General features: G+C 46.6%; 1 protein-coding gene across 1 annotated transcript in view; it reads right to left on the reverse strand.

The window, feature by feature from the left end:
- Window positions 1-20,415: 20,415 nt before the first annotated feature.
- Window positions 20,416-23,393, reverse strand: part of col5a3a (collagen, type V, alpha 3a) — a 74,876-nt gene continuing 71,898 nt past the window's right edge. The window contains 2 exon segments of the mRNA XM_090196471.1: window positions 20,416-22,510; window positions 22,830-23,063. Of these exon segments, the coding sequence (XP_090052597.1) occupies window positions 22,364-22,510; window positions 22,830-23,063 (381 nt within the window). The 3' untranslated portion in view covers window positions 20,416-22,363.

Genomic DNA, 23,393 nt, shown 5'->3' on the forward strand with positions numbered 1-23,393 from the left:
GCAGGAAGAGAGAAACATGTAGGAACCAAAGTCCATGTCGCCCACGGCAACAGAAACCAGCAGCTAATTGTTGTTGGCATTTTTCTCCCCTGTTTTTCCCTGCTCCATTGAAACAGCAGTAGCCTCATGGTTTGTCATGTATCTGAAGCTTTTTCCTCTCCCAGCTCAGAGCAGAGTTCCTGCGCATGACAGTGTGTTTCTCAACCAGCGCATGCATGCATACCCTTCTCTGTGTGTGTGTGTGTGTGTGTGTGTGTGTGTGTGTGTGTGTGTGTGTGTGTGTGTGTGTGTGTAGGATAAGGGTTAAGGAGCCATATAATGTATGTCACCTACACACACAGCCTATACATAGGTATGAACATGAACCATTGATGCGAGGTCACATAAGTGGCCTTGGAAGGGCAAGGTGAAGGAGTGAGTCTTACATTGTCTGCTACTATATAGAGCACACAGTACCAAGAACACTGAGTTCCTGCTTCTAACATACACTCTCTCAGTGCTCCGCCTCTCAGTGCTCCGCCTCTCAGTGCTCTTTCTCTCAGTGCTCCGTCTCTCAGTGCTCCGTCTCTCAGTGCTCCGTCTCTCAGTGCTCCGTCTCTCAGGATTCTCCCTCTCTCAGTGCTCCGTCTCTCAGTGCTCCGTCTCTCAGTGCTCCATCTCTCAGGATTCTCCCTCTCTCAGCCATTTGGACTGAAACCCTCTAGCAGCAGCTGTCTTTCAGGTTGGTTCCTCCCAGCACGTCTCCTCTTCTCATTCTCTCATTCTACACTGCAGTTCCGTGCACCGTGCCGGTCACATTGCAGGGGGCCTATGGAGAGAGCAAGAGAGGGGAGGGGAGGGAGTAGAGAGAGGGAGTGACAGACGGAGGATAAGGAATGTTTTTTACATAATGAAGCAGATAGAAGCGATTACAGCAGCTTAGCTGCGGAGCAGTGAACTGCTTCACATTCAGCCTCATTATGAAGTTAAATACTCCAAACTGTCACTGACGGCTTACTTACGCTCCTCCCGGAACAATCGATTTACAGCTTTACAGCCACCATCCACAAACCTGCTCCTAAACACACAGACATGACTGAATAAGAAGAGAACACACTGCCTTTGCTCCTTCTGTCTCCCCCTCTCCCTACTCTCCAGCCCTGGAGCTAAAACGCTGGTGATTACAGTAACAAAATGTCCCTCCTCTCCAGCCCTGGAGCTAAAACGCAGGTGATTACAGTAACAAAATCCCTCCTCTCCAGCCCTGGAGCTAAAACGCTGGTGATTACAGTGACAAAATGTCCCTCCTCTCCAGCCCTGGAGCTAAAACGTTGGTGATTACAGTAACAAAATGTGCCTCCCCTGTTGGAAGCCAGGAGAAGAACACTGGCCATACAACTGAGAGTGACCCATTCTTACAGTGTCTTTAACCTCTCCCTGCAGCCCCTCGTGGGTGTGTGCCCTCTGTGGGTCTCCTATCTCTGCCCTGGCCTCTGAAGTGTTGTCCCAGTCTGCAGGTGCTCCAGAACCTGCCTGGCTGGCTGTCTGGCTATCTGGCTGGCTGTCTGCCTCCACACAGGGAGCAGCTAGACCACAGAGTGTGGAGTGCGGACTCAGCACTTCTCTGGAGCTGTCTGAGACCACGCACCAGGGCTTTTATTCTTCAGCCTACTTTTGCATTATTGAATCAGGGCCCTTCTCCAAACCTGCGACTGGACAGCCCTGGCCCAGAGGCTACATGCAGATTTGATGAATCAAAAATATTACAATGCAACCGTGTGGAGAGGAGAGGTTGCAGCAAGGGACATTATCGTGATTGGAACCGATACAATGGAGCTGCTTCACTCGCTTCCTTATCTGCCTTTACACACTTCTTTCTTGATTATGTTCACACACACACACATTATATGGACCAGCTCCTTAACCCTTATCCCACACACACACACACACACACACACACACACACACACACACACACACACACACACACACACACACACACACAAAATCAAGTGAGTGCTTATAATTGTCCTATTTCACACATGTAAAAGTGTGAATGATATACATGAAATGGAAATGTGATTTTGCATATCCCAACTCCCCCTGAGACAGAGAGTGGGGTCGTGGCCAGGGTCAGCCATTATCACCAGCGACCATTATATGGACCAACTCCTTAACCCTTATCCTACACACACACACACAAATACAAACACACACAAATGCAAACACACAAATCAAAATTAAGTGAGTGCTTATAATTGTCCTATTTCACACATGTAAAAGTGTGAATTATACACATAAAATGGAAATGTGATTTTGCATATCCCAACTCCCCCTGAGACAGAGAGTGGGGTCGTGGCCAGGGTCAGCCATTATCACCAGCGACCATTATATGGACCAGCTCCTTAACCTTATCCTACACACACACACACACACACACACACACACACACACACAACCTCCCTCCCTCCCCTTAAGGCCTTCATTAGATAAAAGGAGATCTGCTCTTTCCAGAGCTACAGTGCAATTATTCAGTGTAGTCAGGCATGTCTCTGTGTGACAAAGCAAATTGCTTTTTCAGCTTGCTGTTCCTGATACAGATACGGCTTTCAGAATCGAAGAGGAAGACCCGCGCCAGTGCTCCTAACGCCGCAAGAGATGCCAGCAGCCCTCATTTAGCCCCTGTGTGTGTGCTCAACTGTTTGTTGAGTGATGGTGGCCATGCATGTGTGCCTGTGAATGTGGATTGGCAGGCAAATGTGTGTTTGTGTGTGCATTTGTATTCTGTATGGTGTGAATGTTGATGTGCTACAGTACATTGTGGCTCGTGATTCTCCATCTGAGGGCACACAGTACAGCACTTGTTTAAGCACATTATCACTGTATACAAGGATGTGTAGACACCAAACATAACGGGTTAGTGACAGGATAAGACGGGCTTAATTCAGAAATAATAGTCACGTTCAAGAAAAGATGCAATATGTAGGTCGGGGGGTTTAGACTGGTGGAAGATCTGTTTCTACTTCAGCCAACTCCTCCCCATTCAACATGTCTTGCGTCAACCATTTATTTCTCAGTTCCCAAATGATTCACCTCTGAAGGTCTGGAACCACAACCAGCCTAGTGTAGCTCAGGCGAGCCATCTCCAAAGCCAACAGATAAACAGAAAGATAAAAACTCTCTGGGGCTCATGTCTTAAAGGGTTCAGACCAGAGATGTCTAGGGCCCGAAGGAAGGAGCCAGTGTTTTTACCAGGGGAGGTGTGTCAGGTGCATTGTGGTTAGGAGGACTGCACGGGCTCTTTCTCATGGCTGGCAGATGATTATCCTTCCCTTCATGTCAGGGTGACTGAGAGAGCTGTTCATGGCCACTGACTCAGTATTTATCCTATCTTCCTGCTCCGTACACTCAGAGACCAATCAATACACTGGGACCAAGAGAGACAGGGGGACGAGAGAGGGGAAGAGTGAGAGAGAGAGAGAGAGAGAGAGAGCGAGAGGGGGAGACGGAGGAGAAATCATCTATGGCGACTGAGCAGAGCAGAGAGGACAGAGAGGAACATGGGATTTATTTGTGCTCTCCTGTCAGGCTGCGTCGGCCACACACGGCACGGGGGAGAGTAATGGACATGCTATGGTAATGGAAAGGAAGGCTGGGGAATCTGAAGGGTTTAAATGGACCACATGGAGGACTTTTGTAATGAGTATTGGTTTTGTAAGGCATTGATTTAGTAATATGGATTAGTCAGTGATAATGTTTATTTGTTGATGATTGGTTTTCAGCTAAAATTATGGTCTGTGAAAGAGCAGGAAATGTTTACCATTTGGGATTGCACGTGGGTTTTCTAAATTCACATTTATTTTCTATGTTTGAAATGTCTTAGGGACTTTCCAGTCATGCATTTACACAAATGGTTGTTTGCAATATGGGTTATATGGGTTGGGTTCTTTAAAAAGCAGAGCCATACAGGATTCATGTATGAATTATTCTGGCCATGAGTGAGTTCCTTGAGTGAGTTATTGATTTGGAGCGGCTAGCCCACCAGGCAGAGGATCTGGGGAGGCCTGGAGCGCTGGGACAGACCAGCAGCACAGGAATCGCCTGGGAACACCGTCGCCATGGAGACCTGTTGTTGTCATGCCGACACGCTTGATAGAATGTAGCGAGAGAGAAAGAAAGAACGAGAGAGAGAGAGAGGGAGGGAGAGAGAGAGAGAGAGCGAAAAAGGGAGATTCAGTCAGAAAACTTTTTTCCATTGTTTACTCAATGGAGTGCCTGTGGGTTCAAGTCCCATTTGAAAACCGGTTGCCTCTTCTCTCCATCCCATCTTCCACAGAGACAGATAGTGGAGGGGTCAGGAGAAGTGCCACTGCTCACGCATTGGGCCGTATAAGGATGAACGTGGTAGAACGACTGAGTGAAATCCTGTGTGCAACGAGGGAGGTGGAAGTCTGGGTTGACATTGGAGCTAGGACCAGCTGTGCGTGTGTAGAGGATGTGTGGGAGAGTAAGAGGGGAGAGAGAGAGACAGACATAGAGGGAGACACATAGAGAGAGATTGAGAAACAGAAGGAGAGATATGGGAAGTAGGAAAAGATAGGGGGAGAGAGGGGTGCAGATAGAAAATAGAAAGAGAGAAAAAGGTAGATAGAGAAAAAAGAGAGCGATTGAGTGTTGTCCTGGCCTGTGGAAGGCAGTGACCACTTTAATTATCCTCTATTTTCTTCAAACATGCCGGAGCCTTTGTGAGTCTGTCTCCTGGGACACACCTCCCTCCTCATTTCCTCTGGGATTCAATTCCACTTCATCCCTCTCTGTCTTTTACATATAAAACACTTTCTTCAATTATTCCTCTGATGTTCGTATCTGTATTATTTGACTGCCGGGCCTATTCAGAGTGACTGCTCATCTCGCCCCAGCTCTGTGTGACTAGAATCAATCCCAGCCTCATTGCAGGAGAGCCACTTTCTCTCTTTCACTGTATGTGTTCTCATGTGAGTGTATATGTGTGTGTGTGTGTGATTGGAGAAGATGTGCGATATGGAGATCTGGTGATTCACAGTGTGTTCCGCACGTTACTGTATCTGTTAATGGTCATGAGTATGTGTGTTTGTGAGTGTCTGTAGGAGGCAGACGTCAAGGCAGAGAATGCTGTGTAGTAATGAAGGCATGCTTGTCCCTGGTTCTGCTCTCCCCTGGGTGGGAGAGGAACAGACACTTTATTAGAGATCAAATGGGCCTTTAATTACGTGGTGGATGCCTCTGCTTCTACATCGATTACAAACAAAAGGTGCATTCCATCAGAGTCTGTTAACCAGAGAAGAGACACTACTCTCTGAAAGCATGGTCCCATAGCAGCCAGCTCACTAACTTGGTATTCTTAGCAGGGGAATGTGGAATGGTTTCCAGGCATACCCTTACCTATTGCAATGAGAGTTTTATTAAGAATTTACAGCTGGCATGATAGGCCGTTCCATATTCAATGAGGGGCCTGCCCTGGTGGTGGTGGTGGGGGGGTATGGTTCTACCCAGGTATGGTTCTACCCAGGATGTGGAGCAGGCACAGGGGACAGAGATGAAGGGACTATGGACAGGTGTGTGTGTCTGTGTGCTCCTTCAGTCTGCTAGCTGACAGTCTCGCGGTTAATGAGCAGCTGTTGAACATCACTATTCATGAGACCTGTCAGTCACCTCTCCTCTCCTCACGTCTCCTCTCCTATCCTCACCTCTCCTCTCCTCTCTCACAGGGCCAGCCAGCACCTGAAATCCCCAGTTCCTCATTAACTCTCCAGCATCTCACCAAGCAGCACAGACACTACGGACGGGAACCAGAAAACACACCCAACACACCCTTCAGCCAAGTACTTTCTCAACACCCCAGTAGGCCAGATCCAACCACCAGGAAACAGGTTGTAGTTTATTCAGCTAGCAGAGCCATCAGTGATTCCACATAACATCCTCACAGCACTTTCATCGTGTTGAAGGAACAGACACATGGGAGTAGAGGGTGTCTGATGTCCCTGTGGGATTAATGGACCACTGTTTTTGACAGTGTGTGTGTGTGTGTGCTACCTTTTCGTATGTACATATATATATATATTTTGAATATGTGTATGTATAGTGTGTCTGTGTATAATGTCTTTACTGCTACTATGTACATACATGAAGTGTATGTGAAACAATGGTCTGTCACGACTTCCGCCGAAGTCTGTTCCTCTCCTTGTTCGGGCGGTGTTCAGCGGTCGACGTCACCGGTCTTCTAGCCATCACCGATCCACCTTTCATTTTCCATTTGTTTTGTCTTGTCTTCCCACACACCTGGTTTACATTTCCCTCATTACTTGTCGTGTATTTAACCCTCTGTTCCCCCCCATGTCTGTGTGTGGAATTGTTTGTTGTAAGTGCTTGTGCACATTTTGACTGGTGCGCGACGGGTTTTCTACCCATATTTTGTTATTCTGGATGCTGCTGGTTTGGATAATTAAACTGCGCCGGTTATTACCCTGTTCTTCTCTCCTGCGTCTGACTTCCCTGCCACCAGCTAAGCACCCCTTACATGGTCTGAGTAATAAGACGAGAGTTAGTGGTGCAGAGTATATTCCTGCAGCAGATTCAGATAAACTACACCTCTCTATTTCTTAGGTTGGAGCTGAATTATTGAAAAGCAACCGTGGGAAACCATTGAACACATCAATTCACAACTGCAGGCCTACACTTACAGCCACAGAGTAAACCAGTCCCTATCTAGTACACAAACAAATCAGATATACAATACATACGGGGCACTGGAGTTTTTCTATTTATTAGAATAAACCACTGCGGCACTTACTGTACTGTTCAAATGACAAACAGCCCAGTGCTGTCGGACTGACAGCATTCATTATCACCTTCAGCTCCCTGCTATCTCTAGCTATGTATTTCATCTATAGCAGTAAAACACCAGCCAGGCTCTCAGCAGCCCAGTGTCTTTTAACCCAGCTCCGTACCCACCGACAGGAGGCTAGGGTTGTGTCCCAAATAGCACCCTATTCCCTATTTAGTGTACTATTTTTGACCCGGGCTCTCATCAAAGGTAGTGCACTTCAAAGGGCATAGGGTGACATTTTGTACTCAGCCTAGGTGAGGCTCATAGCAGTCAGACAGAGAGAAAGACAGTCCTGTTCTGCTCACACAAAGGTTCTGCTTCCTCTGCAGTTCACATCTAGTCAGCAGCGAGGCCAGCTAAGATTTATGAAATGTGTTCAGGGCGTTCATGAAATGCTGCCATGTTGGATTCATCCTGACAGAATAACAACCATGTCAGCGTTTGTCGAGCAGCCGATACTACGGGACAGGATTCATTGATCATCCTGAGCGAGAGTTGGGAGAGAAGGAGGGGAAGGAGAGAGGGAGGAGAGGGGGAGAGAGAGAGGGGGATGGAAAGAGAAGGGTGAAGAATGACGAGAGGGGGTAGAGGAGAGAGAGAGAGAGAGAAGGATGGAAAGAGAAGGGTGAAGATTGACGAGAGGGGGTAGAGGTGAGAGAGAGGGTGATGGAAAGAGAAGGGTGAAGAATGACAAGAGGGGGTAGAGGAGAGAGAGAGAAGGATGGAAAGAGAAGGGTGAAGAATGACGAGAGGGGGTAGAGGAGAGAGAGGGGGATGGAAAGAGAAGGGTGAAGAATGAAGAGAGGGGGTAGAGGAGAGAGAGGGGGGATGGAAAGAGAAGGGTGAAGAATGAAGAGAGGGGGTAGAGGAGAGAGAGAGAGGTATGAAGGAGGATCCTACTACATTCCGTTCCACAGAGGGAAGGAGTCATGCAGCCTCATATACTGTAGGAGCCGAATGGAAAGGATTACTTCCCCTGACTAAACACTCAAGTGGACTACGACCCCACTATACACTCATCATTATAACATTCAATCTGCCCTCCTCTCCCTTCTCTGCCGCCAATGATTTATGTGCAAATCATATTTATTGAACAGTGGAGTCCTTCATGGACAATGGAGTCGCTCTAACACACACACCCCCTCTCACACACCAATCCCCCGTGACCCATTCTGACAATTTGTTCCAGCTCCTGATACGAGTGTGGTTTGTTCATTACAATGTATTAATATGTTTCTCCTTTATGAACAGGCTGTGTCCACACTTAAATTGGCCTGAGTGATTCTCCCATCACTCTCCCTGGTTAGTAATAATATGAGTCTGCTGATTACCTCGGCTGTGCGTGGAGGGAGCGAAGAGCTGCTGGGACGACTGACGCTGTCCTACGCACTGAGGACTAAACTAAGTGAGAATGACACAGTGGAGATGGGAGTTGAATCAGGAGACAGGGGGGCATGAGGGGAGCGGTGGAAGGGTGTGATGCAGCAAGGAGGACAAAGGGCGGGAGGGGGTTGGGGGGGATAGTGGAGGGATCCAAGGCTGTGTCTGGTATCTCTTCTGTCTCCCAGATAATCATCTGACACTCTTTCAGACAGCCACAGGATCCGGGCCTCTCTCTCCCTGCTACTCACCGCTCTGCAGACACCTCCGCCTAGGGAATAATTATATTTCCCTCCCTCCCTCTCCTCCCACCTTCCCTCCCTTCAATTCTTTACTAATGTTAGCTTTGTCGATAACCACTTTTGATGGGAGAAGAGAATCTGCAGAAATAATCTCCCCTCTTCCGAAGACAAAGAATCTGTGGAAGGGAGTCGACAGGAGGAGAAACGCTCACATGCACACTAATGAGTGCACGTTTGTTCACTCAGTCACATGCATACATACACACGTGTTGGAAACATTCATTTACATTTTAACAGACTCTCTTATCCAGAGCGACTGACAGTTATTGCATTCATCTTAAGATAGCTAGGTGGGACAACCACATTAATCTCAGTCATGGGGGGGGGGGGGGGGGGGGGTATGCTCCATAGGCAAGTACCATGGTCTTGTAGAGGATGCGAGTGTGTGGAGGATTGGGGTGACATGGGAGAACTTGGGAAGGCTGAACAACAGGTGGGCTGCAGCATTCTGGATAAATTGCAGGGGTTTGATGGTACAACCGGGGAGCTCAACTGACAGCGAGTTGCAGTAGTCCAGATGGGAGAGGACAAGTGACTGGATTAGGACCTGCACCACTTCCTGTGTGAGGTAGGGTCATACTCTATGGATGTTGTAGATCATTAACCTGCAGGAGCGAGTCATAGCTTTGATATTTGCAGAAAATCGATAGGGTGTTGTCCAGGGTCACGCCAATGTGGTTTGCACTCTGGGAGGGGGACACTGGAGTTGTCAACCATGACGGAGAGGTCATAGAGCGGGCAGGCCTTCCCCAGGAGGAAGAGCAGCTCCATCTTGTCGTGGTTGAGCTTGAGGTGGTGGGCTGACGTCCAAGTTGAGATATCTGTCAGGCACACAGAGATGCGTGTCACCACCTGAGTGTCAGAAGGGGGAAAGGAGAAAAGTAGTCAAGTGTCATCCGCATAGCAATGATAGGAGAGATCATGTGAGGATATGACAGAGCCAATGGTACAGAGAGAAGAAGAGAGGGCCTAGAACCGAGCCCTAGGGGACACCAGCAGTGAGAGTACGTGGTGCAGACACAGTGATAGCATGGAATTCAAATGAGGTGTACAGGTGAGTGAGGGAGAAGAGAAAATCTCCACTTAGGAGCGACGACCAGGTGCTCTCGGACTATGAGAAAACACGTACTCAGATCAAGAGAGAACCGCTGGAAAAGCAGTGTTCTCTGGGGTGATCCATGTCTCTCCATCAGGACCAAAAAGTATACAGACTGAAGGGCAGCATAGGCTGAGATGAACTCGGTGATCTTGGCCACAGATTGACAGTTCCAAATACCGCTGGAGACCAGGACTTCCACATGGGTTGTGCGCGCAGGGTTCACTAAATTAGAAGGGTTGCAGCCAAGGGGTGGTGAGTGTCTAAAGCCTATAAAAAAAAAATCAATAAATTAAAACGTCTACAGGGAGAGGAGCGAACAGGTATACAAAACACACACATAGTTGCCAAATTAGATCATATGAAAATAACTATTGTAAGATATTCAAGTCAGAGACTGTTGTGGAGCCTTCCACTCATTCCTTCTGTAAATAACTCCACAGAGCAACTCAGCAGAACCATCTTAGTTTTGACCACGAGACCGCCACCGACACGACCGCCATTTACAGCTGCCACTGAGAAAACAGGGGAGACTGAAGTACAAACACTAATTGCTAATTGCCTAGGAGAGGAGAAACCACTCCCCCTCCAATACAGCCACTGATTACGAAAACAACAACAATCACAAATTGCCCTGCCCCTTAATCCTGATCGATGTGTCAACAATGAGCTGGAAGTTATGAGCAGTCAGCCGTTCACACACCAAGTAGGACACTGGGAAGACAGGCAGCACTTAAAGTTGATGGCCCTAGCTAGCAAAAAGACAGTACTAGACAACAGATAAAGACAACATTTATAATTATCACTCCTGGAGATATCAGGAGTCATCTAGATATAGACATACAGCTTGCTTATAAATATACAGGACGAGTCATACATGAGTAAATATGTATCACAAAACGTAGTGCTTTCACAAGAAACCAATCAATCTACATATTCACACAACGCTGATGTGGCTAAATAATGTTTCCAGTTATGGATTGTGACACAACAGAAAGATGTAGTGGCATCGGTAGAGCTGTTACAGCCAGGAGTCTACGGGAGATGTAGATCTCCCCACTCTCTCATGAATCTAAACGCCTGTATAATATGTTCATCTCTCACACTGACTTGGTGACATGTTCAGCCCAGTTACAATCAGCGTCACTGAGACGCATAGGAGAGGAAACCTGGGGGCTGGGAAAGAGAGGAGAGCGAGAGGAAAGAGCGGGAGAAAGAAAGATGGTTAAAAGGGAGTGAGGGAGGAAGAGAAGTTGAGCTCCAGCTACAGAGTTCTGAGACTAGTGAGAGATGGAGAGAGAATGAAAGAGATGAATGAAAGAATATCTTGTTACAGTAGCACTGAAATAAATTCTCCGTGTGCTATAGGGACTGGAGAATTCGTCAGATCGTAGGACAGATCACAGGACAGCAAAGCGAGCCCAGAGATCAAAGGGTATCAGACAGAAATACTCCTACACAGATACAGAAGATAAAGAGATAGAGTACAGGAGATACTATTGTCGCGGTAATTATTTGAGAGGGGTAAATATAAAGATTTTGTTCGGGCGCCGGGCAGGTATTAACCATGCCGAAAGGAAAAGAGTAGAATAGAGAGAGTACCACTACCAGACTCAGCAGAAGAGACTGCCTAGAGTGTAGCCTGTTTACCAGATAGCCATTTTAGAGAAAAGATAATACACACCCTATAAAACCCACATCACAGGGGTAACCCCACCAAGAATACCTCATACAATAATAATAATAATAATAATAATAATACATGGCAGAGCAATTGAACAGCAACTTCATACAAGAAAGAACCCAGTCATCAACAGATGGTTTGTATGTCAAAGCTTCGCAACAATGTTGCTACTAATCCATGCGATCCATAACCGGCGAGGTACCAAATGATAACAACCACGACCTAGAACTGTCACACCGATGAATGAGTTAAATACTTTATAAACTACACACGCTGAAAATAAACCAAACTTTTGCAACATAGCACACACAATCAAACTGTCGCACCAACCAAGAGCTCCTCCCCAAAGAGCTGAAAAAGCGGTCTTTATTTCCTCCTTCCTTACTGCTGATGCTCTCTTAAAGTGGCAGCGCACTTTAAGGCTCCGTACAGGATTTCGCCACACTCCTCCCCCCATGAAAAAACGAAGCCTGCAGAAACAGAGAGGATGCAGGCTTTGACAGGTTCATGTTCCTGCTACACAAAACCAGGGAAGTCCTCCTCATTAGTGTCCTCCACGAAGAGGTCCTGCAGGTCTTGCTTTTGCCTGCGATCCAGCTCTTCTGCCGTAGGGTAGCAGGGCTTTAGGTCAACAACATGCACTGTCCTGACATCTTCCCCAGTGTCCTCCAAATAGACCAAGTAGTTCACTGGTCCCAACTGCTGCACTATATGGTATGGACCTTTCCATCTCCAAGCTAGCTTGGCAGTGAACTTCTTAGACGCCTTTGACAGATGATGTGACCGTACCCATACACGAGACTGGGGTGGAAAACACACGTCTCGTCTATGTTTGTCATAGTTTCTCAGCTGTCATTGTTTGGCTTTGGTTTTGCTGGCCTCCACTCTGGCTAGCAAGGTGTGGTGGTGTTGAACGGCATCAAACGCTGGGCAGTCAGGTGAAACATTCGAACTTTGCAAGACTCTTTCCATCGGACCTTTTAGTGGTCTTCCGAGGTGGAGATCGACGGGAGTGACCCCAGAAGTCTCCTGCACGGCAGAGTTCAGTGCAAAGCGAAAATCTGGAAGATACTGATCCCACCTTGTGTGCTGATCCCCCACGAATGAAGCAATCATCCCCTTCAGGGTTCGGTTTACCCTCTCGGTCAGGTTGGTCTGAGGATGGTAGGCTGTGGTCAGCTTGGCAACTACACCCCAGTAGGTACAGAGCTCTTTGTAGATTCCTGATATGAACTGCAGACCTCAGTCAGAGAGGATTTGGTCTGGAATCCCGAATCTGGTTAAGACCTGCATTCGCAGAATTAGAGCAATGGCTGATGCAGTGGCTTTGCGGATTGGAAACAACTCCACCCAGTGTGTGTAGTAGTCCACTACCACCAATAAAAATACATTCCGGGTCCCCCGGCTGGGAGGAAATTTCCCAACATTTCATTTGGATGGTTCACCACGGTCTGCTGCCAATGTCTGGTTTGCATTTCTGGCAGACTTCACAGTGCTGTACAAACTTCCAGGTATCAACCCACATGCCTGGCCTGTAAACCACCTCTTGTGGTCTTCGATAAGTCTTAACTCCAAGAGGGCCACTCATGGGATTAGCATGATAAACTTGGATTATCTGGTCACTTAATGTAGAGGGAATGAAGATGCAATGATGGGTGCTGTGTATTCCATCTCCTCTTGGAGTTTTTCGATACACTTTATCCTGAATTATGTTCTACTTATCATTGAAGCGACTCTTGAAGTCTTCTTCAGACAGACTCTTGTGGATCGCCATGATGGCAGCATCCTTCTGCTTTGCTCTCCATACGCTCATCATCCAGAGGAAAGGAATCATCCAGACATTTAGCGGTAGTATAAGTACTGCACAAGGGAGGACAAACATTGGCAGTCTCTGTAATCCGAGAAAGGGCATCTGGTACAACGTTCAGTTTTCCTTTGCGATACTCAATGATGAAGTCAAACTTCTGCAGTCTGATAGGCCAGCAAATAAGACGGCTGTTGGTCTTGCCTGATGCCAGAACCCACTGCAGAGCAGCGTGGACTGTGACAACTGTGAAGATCTTGGCCTCCAAGTAGTAGCTCCATTTCTCCAAAGCCCAGACCACAGCGAGGCACTCCCTTTCAGTCGTTGAATAATTCCTCTCGGCTGAATTAAGGGTGCAACTTGCATAAGCAAGAACTTCCTCTGTTCCAAGTCCTGTTTGTTGAGCCAAGACTGCTCCAAGTCCTGTCTGACTTGCTTCCGTGTACACAATGAAATTAGCATTCAGGTTAGGATGTCCAAGCACTGGAGGAGTAAGAAGACTGTTTTTGAGTGCTTCAAATGCACTTTGGCGTGCAGGGGTCCATTGGAATTTCACACCTTTCTTCTTAAGGTGGTTGAGGGGTTCGGCGACCTTTGAGAAGTCAGGCACAAACCTGTGGTACCATCCAGCCATACCCAGAAACCGTTGAACAGCCTTGAGGGATGTGGGAATTCCTGCACGGCTGCAACTTTGGCTGGATCTGCATGGATACCATCAGCATTAACCACATGACCAAGGAACTTGAGTTCTGGCAGACAGAAATGGCACTTCAAGTTCAAGGTCAAACCTGCAGCCTTTAGTCTGTCGAAGACGGACTGTATGTCTTGCAGATGATCCGCGACAGGAGGAGGAGATAATTTCTACCCCTCAGATCTCCCAGGACAGTCTCCATCAACCTTTGGAAGGTTGCTGGAGCATTCTTCAAACCAAAAGGCATGACTTTGAAGGAGTACAAACCAGCAGGGGTGACAAAGGCAGTCTTGTCCTGACTAGCAGGATCCATTGACACCTGCCAATAGCCACTGTTCAGATCAAGATTACTAAAGATGGATGCTCCTGCCAGAGATTCCAGTATGTCATTTATGTTTAGTAGAGGGTAAGCATCGCTTTCTGTTATGGCATTCGGCTTCCTGTAGTCCACACAGAATCGATATCCACCATCTTTCTTAGGAATCAGGACAACCGGAGAAGCCCATCCGGAAAAAGAAGGTTCCACAATTCCATTCTCCAAAATGCCTTTGAGCTGTTCATTGAGAATTGCCAGTTTGGCGGGGGACAACCTGTAGGGACGCTGCTTAATGGGGACCTCATGCCGGGTATAGATTTTGTGTTTGAGGACGGTTGTACGGCCGAGTGTAAGAGTACAGACCTCACTGTTCATGTCCAACATCTGGGAGAGCTGCCACCTTTCATCATTCGACAGACATGCTTGTTCCACCGCTTGTTTGATGTAGAAATCAGCATCAGGTTTGCTTTTGCTCTCGGATAGAAGGTAGAAGGGTACGACGGTAATCAGAGTGATAGTTGGGTTCTCACACTTCACTGGTGGAACATGTTTTTGTCTTTGTCTCTTTATATTTTCTCTGTCTCTGACTTGACCTTGTCCGAACTCTGCATAATGTAGCAGGCTCCAGCCTGAAATCAGTGCATTACCAGGTTGAAATGGATGAGGCTGGGAATAGTCAGAGTGCAGCCGATAGGAGGGTTCGGACATAGAGATGGTCAGTCCACTGAAGAACAGGAAATCTAGGCCAAGGACTACAGCAAATGCAAGGCTTGAATCTGCAAGAATAGCCACAGGAAGGTTAATAGTCTCACCATGCAGTTTTATTATTATACTAATCCAGCCCAAGGGGGTGGTAGGTTCTCCATTGGCCAAGTACAATGGTCCCTCCTCCCATGTTCGTAGCTCCTCATGAGGTAATGCCATGTTCTGCCACAGGGCCTCTTGCATCAGGGTGTAAGAGTGTCGATTAGGGCCTTCCCTCTCCAGTTCCTAACAGTCAGAGGAACCAAAAGTTGTTGCGGAATAGGAATAAGACCACTAGCTGTGCCGTCTAAAGGATTCATGGTGGGCATTAAATCTGACCCAATTGTATGCAAGCCACCACGCCTGTCTAGACGTTCAGTCTTCGGTCCTTTCTGACCTTTTCCTGAATCCTGAAGCTGGATATAGAGCGGGCAAGAATCTGGAGGATGTTGGACTTTACACCTCCAACACATAACTGGACTTTTGCCTTGGATCTTGGGTACAAATATCTGAGACGTTTAGCCCCAGGAGAGTTATGGGTATACTGAGATGAGGGAACAGGGTTTTTAGTTTGGAGGTGGTGCTTCCAGTCCTTCTCAAACTGAGTCCCAAGACGCACCAGATCATCCACGTTGTTGACTAGCAAGGCAGGGAACCATGTTCTTAAGAAGGAGTTTGACCATCTCCTGCTCAGTACTGTCAGCCTTCCATCTCCTACATAGAACTCGATAAGAGAAGGCAAAGTCCCGTATTGGCTCTGCTTCACCCTGGACTCTGTTACAAACACGTTCCGCCAGTTCATCCCCATTGTCCTCTGAGAGGAAGTTTTTTGAAACTCCTCCCAGGTTGACACATGTTCACGGGCTATCTCCCACCAGTCTCTTGCTGTACCATGGAGAACACTGCGGAGGGTGGCAAGAACCTCCAAGTCAGTAAGGGGCCGGATAGAAAGAAAATCATTACACTTAGATAAGAAAAACAGTGGCTCAACATCATCTTCTGGGCTGCCAAAAGTGGGTGAAAAGTGGTTTGATTGGGAGGGAGCGCTCTAGAGGAGGCATGACAGTGGCAGCGGGAGTTCTGTTGTTTAACAGTATCTTCAGAGGGGTTTTTGTAGTGCTACCGGTTCCTATTCCCATACTGGCCAAGCCAGTGGCAGAGGTAAAACCTGAGGGAGGTGCAGAAGATTTGTCCAGAAGGGAAAAGCACTGCATTACCTCCTGGTGCAGCTCTTCCATTTGAAGGTCTGTGGCCTTCTGTGCTTTTCCCATCTCATTAACAGCGTCCTTTTGAGTCTGTTCAATCAAAAATCATAGTTCCCCTGTGAGAGAGTTCTTCATGTCCTCCATAACCTCCTTCAGATAAGAACACACTCCCTTCACAACAGAGGCCGACTCCTCTGCTCTCTGTTTTTGTTCCTCCTCAAGAAAGATTATGACTTGATGGTTAGTTTCCATTGGTGTTTTGAACCGGTGCAGTTTTCCTTGAATATCCTGCTTCAGAGAATCTTGTAAATATTTGTGTCGCTGAACACAACAATCCAACCTCCGCTGCACATCTGTCTGATGAGCCTCCACACATTCACTGAGTTTGCGAATGGCATTCTCCTGCATTGTCAAACTATGATTGGTGTATGTCCATTGATGTTCCATTTGTCCAGTGATCACAGAGACACCTCTCCCAGTCTCTCTGGACAGGGTAACAGGAAAGGTTTGAGGGGAGGGTAATGGTGGAGATGTTATAGGTGAGCCGGAAGCCTGGGGATTAGGGTCAGTGCTATCCAACTCCATTAGTCCATTGAGTCCTTCCACAATGAAAGAATCCCAAACATGATTACCATCAGGTGTGTCCACATTGACACAGTATGTGGTTCCAACAAAATACATGATTCAACCTTGTGTGGATGGTGTCATGGGTGTTTCTCTTCAAGTCCCTGTTTGGCCGCCAATTCTGTAGCGATATTTATTTGAGAGGGGTAAATATAAAGATTTTGTTCGGGTGCCAGGCAGGTATTAACCATGCCGAAAGGAAAAGAGTAGAATAGAGAGAGTACCACTACCAGACTCACACACATCAGCAGAAGAGACTGCCTAGAGTGTAGCCTGTTTACCAGATAGCCAGTGTAGATAAAAGAGAATACACACCCTATAAAACCCACATCACAGGGGTAACCCCACCAAGAATACCTCATACAATAATAATAAATGGCAGAGGAATTGAACAGCAACTTCATTCAAGAAAGAACCCAATCATCAACAGAGGATTTGCAATAATCTGTATTGTCTTCCAGTTCATAGTGGAGGAGTGCAGAGGCTATGAATGTGGGGGGTGTTCGTAGTGGAGGAGTGCAGAGGCTATGAATGTGGGGGGTGTTCGTAGTGGAGGAGTGCAGAGGCTATGAATGTGGGGGGTGTTCATGGTGGAGGAGTGCAGAGGCTTTGAATGTGGGGGGTGTTCATAGTGGAGGAGTGCAGAGGCTATGAATGTGGGGGGTGTTCATGGTGGAGGAGTGCAGAGGCTATGAATGTGGGGGGTGTTCATAGTGGAGGAGTGCAGAGGGTATGAATGTGGGGGGTGTTCATGGTGGAGGAGTGCAGAGGCTATGATGGGGGGGTGTTCATGGTGGAGGAGTGCAGAGGCTATGAATGTGGGGGGTGTTCATGGTGGAGGAGTGCAGAGGCTATGATGGGGGGGTGTTCATGGTGGAGGAGTGCAGAGGCTATGAATGTGGGGGGTGTTCATGGTGGAGGAGTGCAGAGGCTATGATGGGGGGGTGTTCATGGTGGAGGAGTGCAGAGGCTATGAATGTGGGGGGTGTTCATGGTGGAGGAGTGCAGAGGCTATGAATGTGGGGGGTGTTCATGGTGGAGGAGTGCAGAGGCTATGAATGTGGGGGGTGTTCATGGTGGAGGAGTGCAGAGGCTATGAATGTGGGGGGTGTTCATGGTGGAGGAGTGCAGAGGCTATGAATGTGGGGGGTGTTCGTAGTGGAGGAGTGCAGAGGGTATGAATGTAGGGGGTGTTTATAGACACAAAGGCCTTAAAAATGTCCACAATCTTGTCGGCCACATGTCATTAGTACACCACACCTCAATACATTTCAAATAACAATACACAACTTACAAGCAACCTCACTTTTAACTAAAATGTCCACCCAAATACTTCTGGCAGGGAAATAATAGTCCAGCTCTAATGAACTTCAATGGGAAGTGCATTTGAAAAATAGAAAGTCTGGTTGCAGGGTAAAGCACTGGAACAATAGCGGGAAGAGAAAGAGAGAAAGAGAACAAGAGAGATCTTAGCTGTGGTCTTCAGGCATGCTGGTGTACTGTCTGACCGTTCGATGGTTTGTTGGTTTGTATGTCAAAGCTTCGCAACAATGTTGCTACTAATCCATGCGATCCATAACCGGCGCGGTCCCAAACGATAACAACCACGACCTAGAACTGTCACACCGATGAATGAGCTAAATTCCTTATAAACTACACACGCTGAAAATAAACCAAACTTCTGCAGCATAGCACACACAATCAAACTGTCGCGCCAACCAAGAGCTCCTCCCCAAAGAGCTGAAAAATATGTCTTTATTTCCTCCTTCCTTACTGCTGATGCTCTCTTAAAGTGGCAGCGCACGGTGAAGGCTCCATGCAGGATTTCTCCACACTATCTTACTATCTTCTCTGCTCAAAAAAGCAACATGGACAATGGGTTAGGGAGAATAGAGGACCTCAGAGACACAAAGACCAAACGGCAGCACCAGATTCAACAGCATAGTATTTCATTCTACCCCGATCCTACAGCATAGCGATTCATTCTACCCAGATCCTACAGCATAGTGATTCATTCTACCCATATCCTACAGCATAGCGATTCATTCTACCCAGATCCTACAGCATAGTGATTCATTCTACCCATATCCTACAGCATAGCGATTCATTCTTCCCAGATCCTACAGCATAGTGATTCATTCTACCCAGATCTTACAGCATAGCGATTCATTCTACCCAGATCCTACAGCATAGTGATTCATTCTACTCAGATCTTACAGCATAGTGATTCATTCTACCCATATCCTACAGCATAGCGATTCATTCTACCCAGATCCTACAGCATAGTGATTCATTCTACTCAGATCTTACAGCATAGTGATTCATTCTACCCAGATCCTACAGCATAGCGATTCATTCTACCCTGACCTTACAGCATAGTGATTCATTCTACCCAGATTCTACAGCATAGTGATTCATTCTACCCAGATTCTACAGCATAGTGATTCATTCTACCCAGATCCTACAGCATAGTTATTCGTTCTACCCAGATCTTACAGCATAGTGATTCATTCTACCCAGATCCTACAGCATAGTGATTCATTCTACCCAGATCTTACAGCATAGTGATTCATTCTACCCAGATCCTACAGCATAGTTATTCGTTCTACCCAGATCTTACAGCATAGTGATTCATTCTACCCAGATCCTACAGCATAGTGTGTGCTTTGCTGGAGAGAGAAAAATGCATATTAGCCTATCGACGGTCATGATGCACTTTGCTTGATCATTATTCTGAGGATGCAGCTAGGTCTGACCTTTCCCAGCCAGGAGCTTACACTGTGGTTAAAATACAATTGAGTTGAAGAGAGCAGAAAGGAGAGAAATGTACTGTAACCTTTATTCTGCATTGACGTTAACCTTGAGGACTAGTCCCCGTAGGGGACTGGTGGACTTGGTCAAGGGTTATGTGATAGAAAGTGTGTGTGTGTGTGAGAGAGAAAGAGAGAGAGAGACAGCATGTATTATGTCTGAATAAAAGTGAGAGAGGAGAGCCAGCACGAGGAAGATTTGACAGTGTGTTTTTGTCACATAACCAGCCAACCAGACAGTGTTATAGCAAGAGCCAACAATACAGCAGTGTCTGTTCTGTGTATCTTAATTCCTGCCCTCTCTCTCTCCCTCTCTCTCTCGCTCTCTCTCTCTCTCTCTCTCTCCCTCTCTCTCTCACACACACACACACACACACACACACACACACACACACACACACACACACACACACACACACACACACACACACACACACACACACACACAAACACACTGGACAGTTCTGGGAAAATCTCAATGGCTCTGTTCCTTAACCAGAACTGTTTTATTACCCCCCCTCCCACCCAGGCTAGCGTCTCTCCTCTGTTTCCCTCTGGAGGAATGAAACACCACCTAATTGAAATAAATGAACTGGGAATCCAATCAGAGTTGATTACATCTGCTGTGGTGGGATGTTGATTGCAGGCTCATTGAGTGAATGTTGCAGAACTAGGCGGTAATGAAGAGAATTGTTTGTCTATTACACTGAGTGGTGAGAGGCCGATACAAACATCTCTCTCTCTCTCTCTCTCTCTCTCAGATACAGCCTAGTCTTTTTTAAATAGTTTTTTAATTCGCTCATCACGTTTCACAAACCCATTGTCATTCAGGCAACAGATTGTTATTCATACTCAAGTCCTTAGAATAACTGTACAGTATATAAAATGAGTAGAACAGATACTATACACAGGGTGTGGCAGGACAGGGTGGGGAATTTTACTGGAATTGTTTAAATACTAAAAGACAGTGTGAGGAGTACGCTGATAAACTGCCAGTAGTGTTTATGTATACAGGCTGGGAGACCAGCCTGCAGGTTGTTGGAGAGATGTTGGAGACATGTAAAGGCACTACGTTGTAACAACGGCTGTCTTGGGAGTTTTAACGCTTAAAGCGAAAACGTGGAACTTACCCCTAACCTACCTCTGGTACTGTAACCTGACTACCATACAGCAGGTTAGAGTGTGTGTACTGTAGTGTCAAGACCTACAGTACGATATGATACTCCCTGGCTCAGAGAGCATTCCTTTCCCATCATGCACGGCTTTTGGAGCACCAATAACTTGCACCCTTTCTCCCTCCTCCTGCCTCAAGACACACAACAACACAAACGTAGTTGACACAAAACAAAAACATTTTCTTTAGCACCAAACAAAATACATCATAAAAATGAATTCACATATAAAACAAATAAACAAATACATGACTGAGGTGGAGCACAGGAGAGTGGATGATAATAATGGTACTTTTTAAAAGATGCTTGAAAACAGCGACATGTGAAATGCTCCTTGATGTAACAGACAAACGGAGGACTGGAGAAAACACTGTTAATATCCTCTTCAAGAACAACATGCTCTGAAACTCATTCTCGGGCTGAAACAGCTCCAGCTCAACCATTAAGGCCTGGAATACAGAATGCTTGTTTTCCGTAACGAAATGGACGCCAAACTGACACAAATAGGAAATGAAAACATGGAAGGCCGGAAAGTCATATTATCACCAGGCGTGCAGAGTAAACCAGTACAACAAGGAAAGCAACCTTCTCCATTCAAGTAACCATTGGGCTCAATAGACTACTAGTAACATGGTATTGGGTGCACTTCTCACTTCTCATTCAGTGAGTGATCTGCAGTTGAAGGGTAAGCACTGAGCAAAGCTATCATTTCTATTATACAGTATGTTCAACCTTCTAATTAACACAGGGAATGTTGACAGATGAAATAGCCTAGTATGGAATTGACATGCTACCGATGTAGGATCTTAATTTGATCACCCTGTTCCAATGCAGGAAATGTAAAACTTGTGGTGTATTTGTAATTTTTACTTCGACATTTCAGACTTGATTTTCCCTTATGAAAAATGTATCAACCCCAACAAAAATGTCCATTCATTATAATCCACATAATAATTCACATTTCCTGTTGCTGCAGGATTGTTTTCCTGCTGTAGCGAACTGTCTCAAATTAAGATCCTACAACCGTAGATACTGCGGTACACCACCAGTTAACAAGAACTAATGTCCTTATACTGCAATATGATATTATCCTACTGCAATCCAGGCATGCTAATGAGTATGCCAGATAGTGTCTCCTGCTAATTCCACTCCGCTCTCATCACAATCCCTCAGGTAGCAACTCGTCTCATCTGCATCCCAGGCCTGACAAAGACAGTGCCACTCAACTGACCCATACCACAGATGACAGGCTAACCCCATGCCTCAACATGGGAGGGATCTGCCTGTCTTTTTAAATTGGTTGTTGTCAAGTGGAACAAGAGACTACTTCTAGCGAATCTAATTACAGCACACTCAAAAGGTGAGCGATGAAAAGAATGGCGATAAAGAAAAACCACTACACATTAAATAGATCTAATTGGATGAACTCCCTTTGATAAATGTGCTTTGTTCCTCCTTGCCTCTGCTCCTCTACTCGACATTGGTTGTTATTGTCGCGGAAACAAGGAAACCTCGTGTCCCATTGGCTGTTTGAGAGTCATATAACATATGCCAGAAACCCACCACATATACGGACATATAATAATAAATATTGCGTGTGGAAACAACAGTGTGAAGTCCAGTTTCTTTCATTGGTAAATTGTTGTGTAGGTCAGTTCCGGTCATTCCTTAGATGGTCGATACAACGTTAGTTAACCGTTGTAACATACTGGTCCAACGTGGAAGCCAAACTTTTGGTTGCTGCTTCCAAAGTCTGAGGGGGCCACGTCTATGACTGGCAGCAGCTCTGCTCTGGGGGATTCGATCTCCAGGACTGTCCGCTCCTGTCCCTTACGGAACTACACCAGAGACAAAGAAAAAGACAACAGAGTTGAGGATACACTGTGCCTGCTAACTTGCTAACTTTCATTCTAACTTCGATTCTATCTATACCATCCTCAGATATCATATGATGAACTGATTGTGACCAACTGCATGGCCTTATCGAATCAAACAGCAGCTGACAAAACATTAGTCAAAACATTAGCATTGGTCAAAACATTAGCATTGGTCAAAACATTAGCATTGGTCAAAACATTAGCATTGGTCAAAACATTAGCACCAATTACATTAATTCAGTCATTCATTCATTTTCCTTTGTCTCTGCATGGCACCTACCTGGCATCCGTCGTGTGTTGCCTGGATGAAGGGGCTCTTGGCCTGGCTCATCTCCTCGTCGTTGCTTCCCCGGAAGCGTATGGCGTGCTGGTGGCTGCGGGTGGCGCTGTCAAACCAGCCGGCAGAGTTCTGGCAGGAGTAGGTGAAGGTCTGTCTGGCCGTGGCACTCAGCAGTTTCAGGAAGGTCAGCTGGACCACATGGACCGGGTTCCCATCAGAGTCACTGTACTGTAGCTGGACCAGAGACACACAACATATCAGAGTCACTGTACTGTAGCTGGACCAGAGACACACAACATATCAGAGTCACTGTACTGTAACTGGACCAGAGACACACAACGTATCAGAGTCATTGTACTGGAACTGGACCAGAGACACACAGCATATCAGAGTCACTGTACTGGAACTGGACCAGAGACACACAGCATATCAGAGTCATTGTACTGGAACTGGACCAGAGACACACAGCATATCAGAGTCATTGTACTGGAACTGGACCAGAGACACACAACATATCAGAGTCATTGTACTGTAACTGGACCAGAGACACACAACATATCAGAG

The sequence above is a fragment of the Oncorhynchus mykiss genome, chromosome 13 (genome assembly GCF_057628025.1).
Source record: "Oncorhynchus mykiss isolate SJ-2025 chromosome 13, ASM5762802v1, whole genome shotgun sequence".
Classification (NCBI taxonomy): Eukaryota; Metazoa; Chordata; class Actinopteri; order Salmoniformes; family Salmonidae; genus Oncorhynchus; species Oncorhynchus mykiss.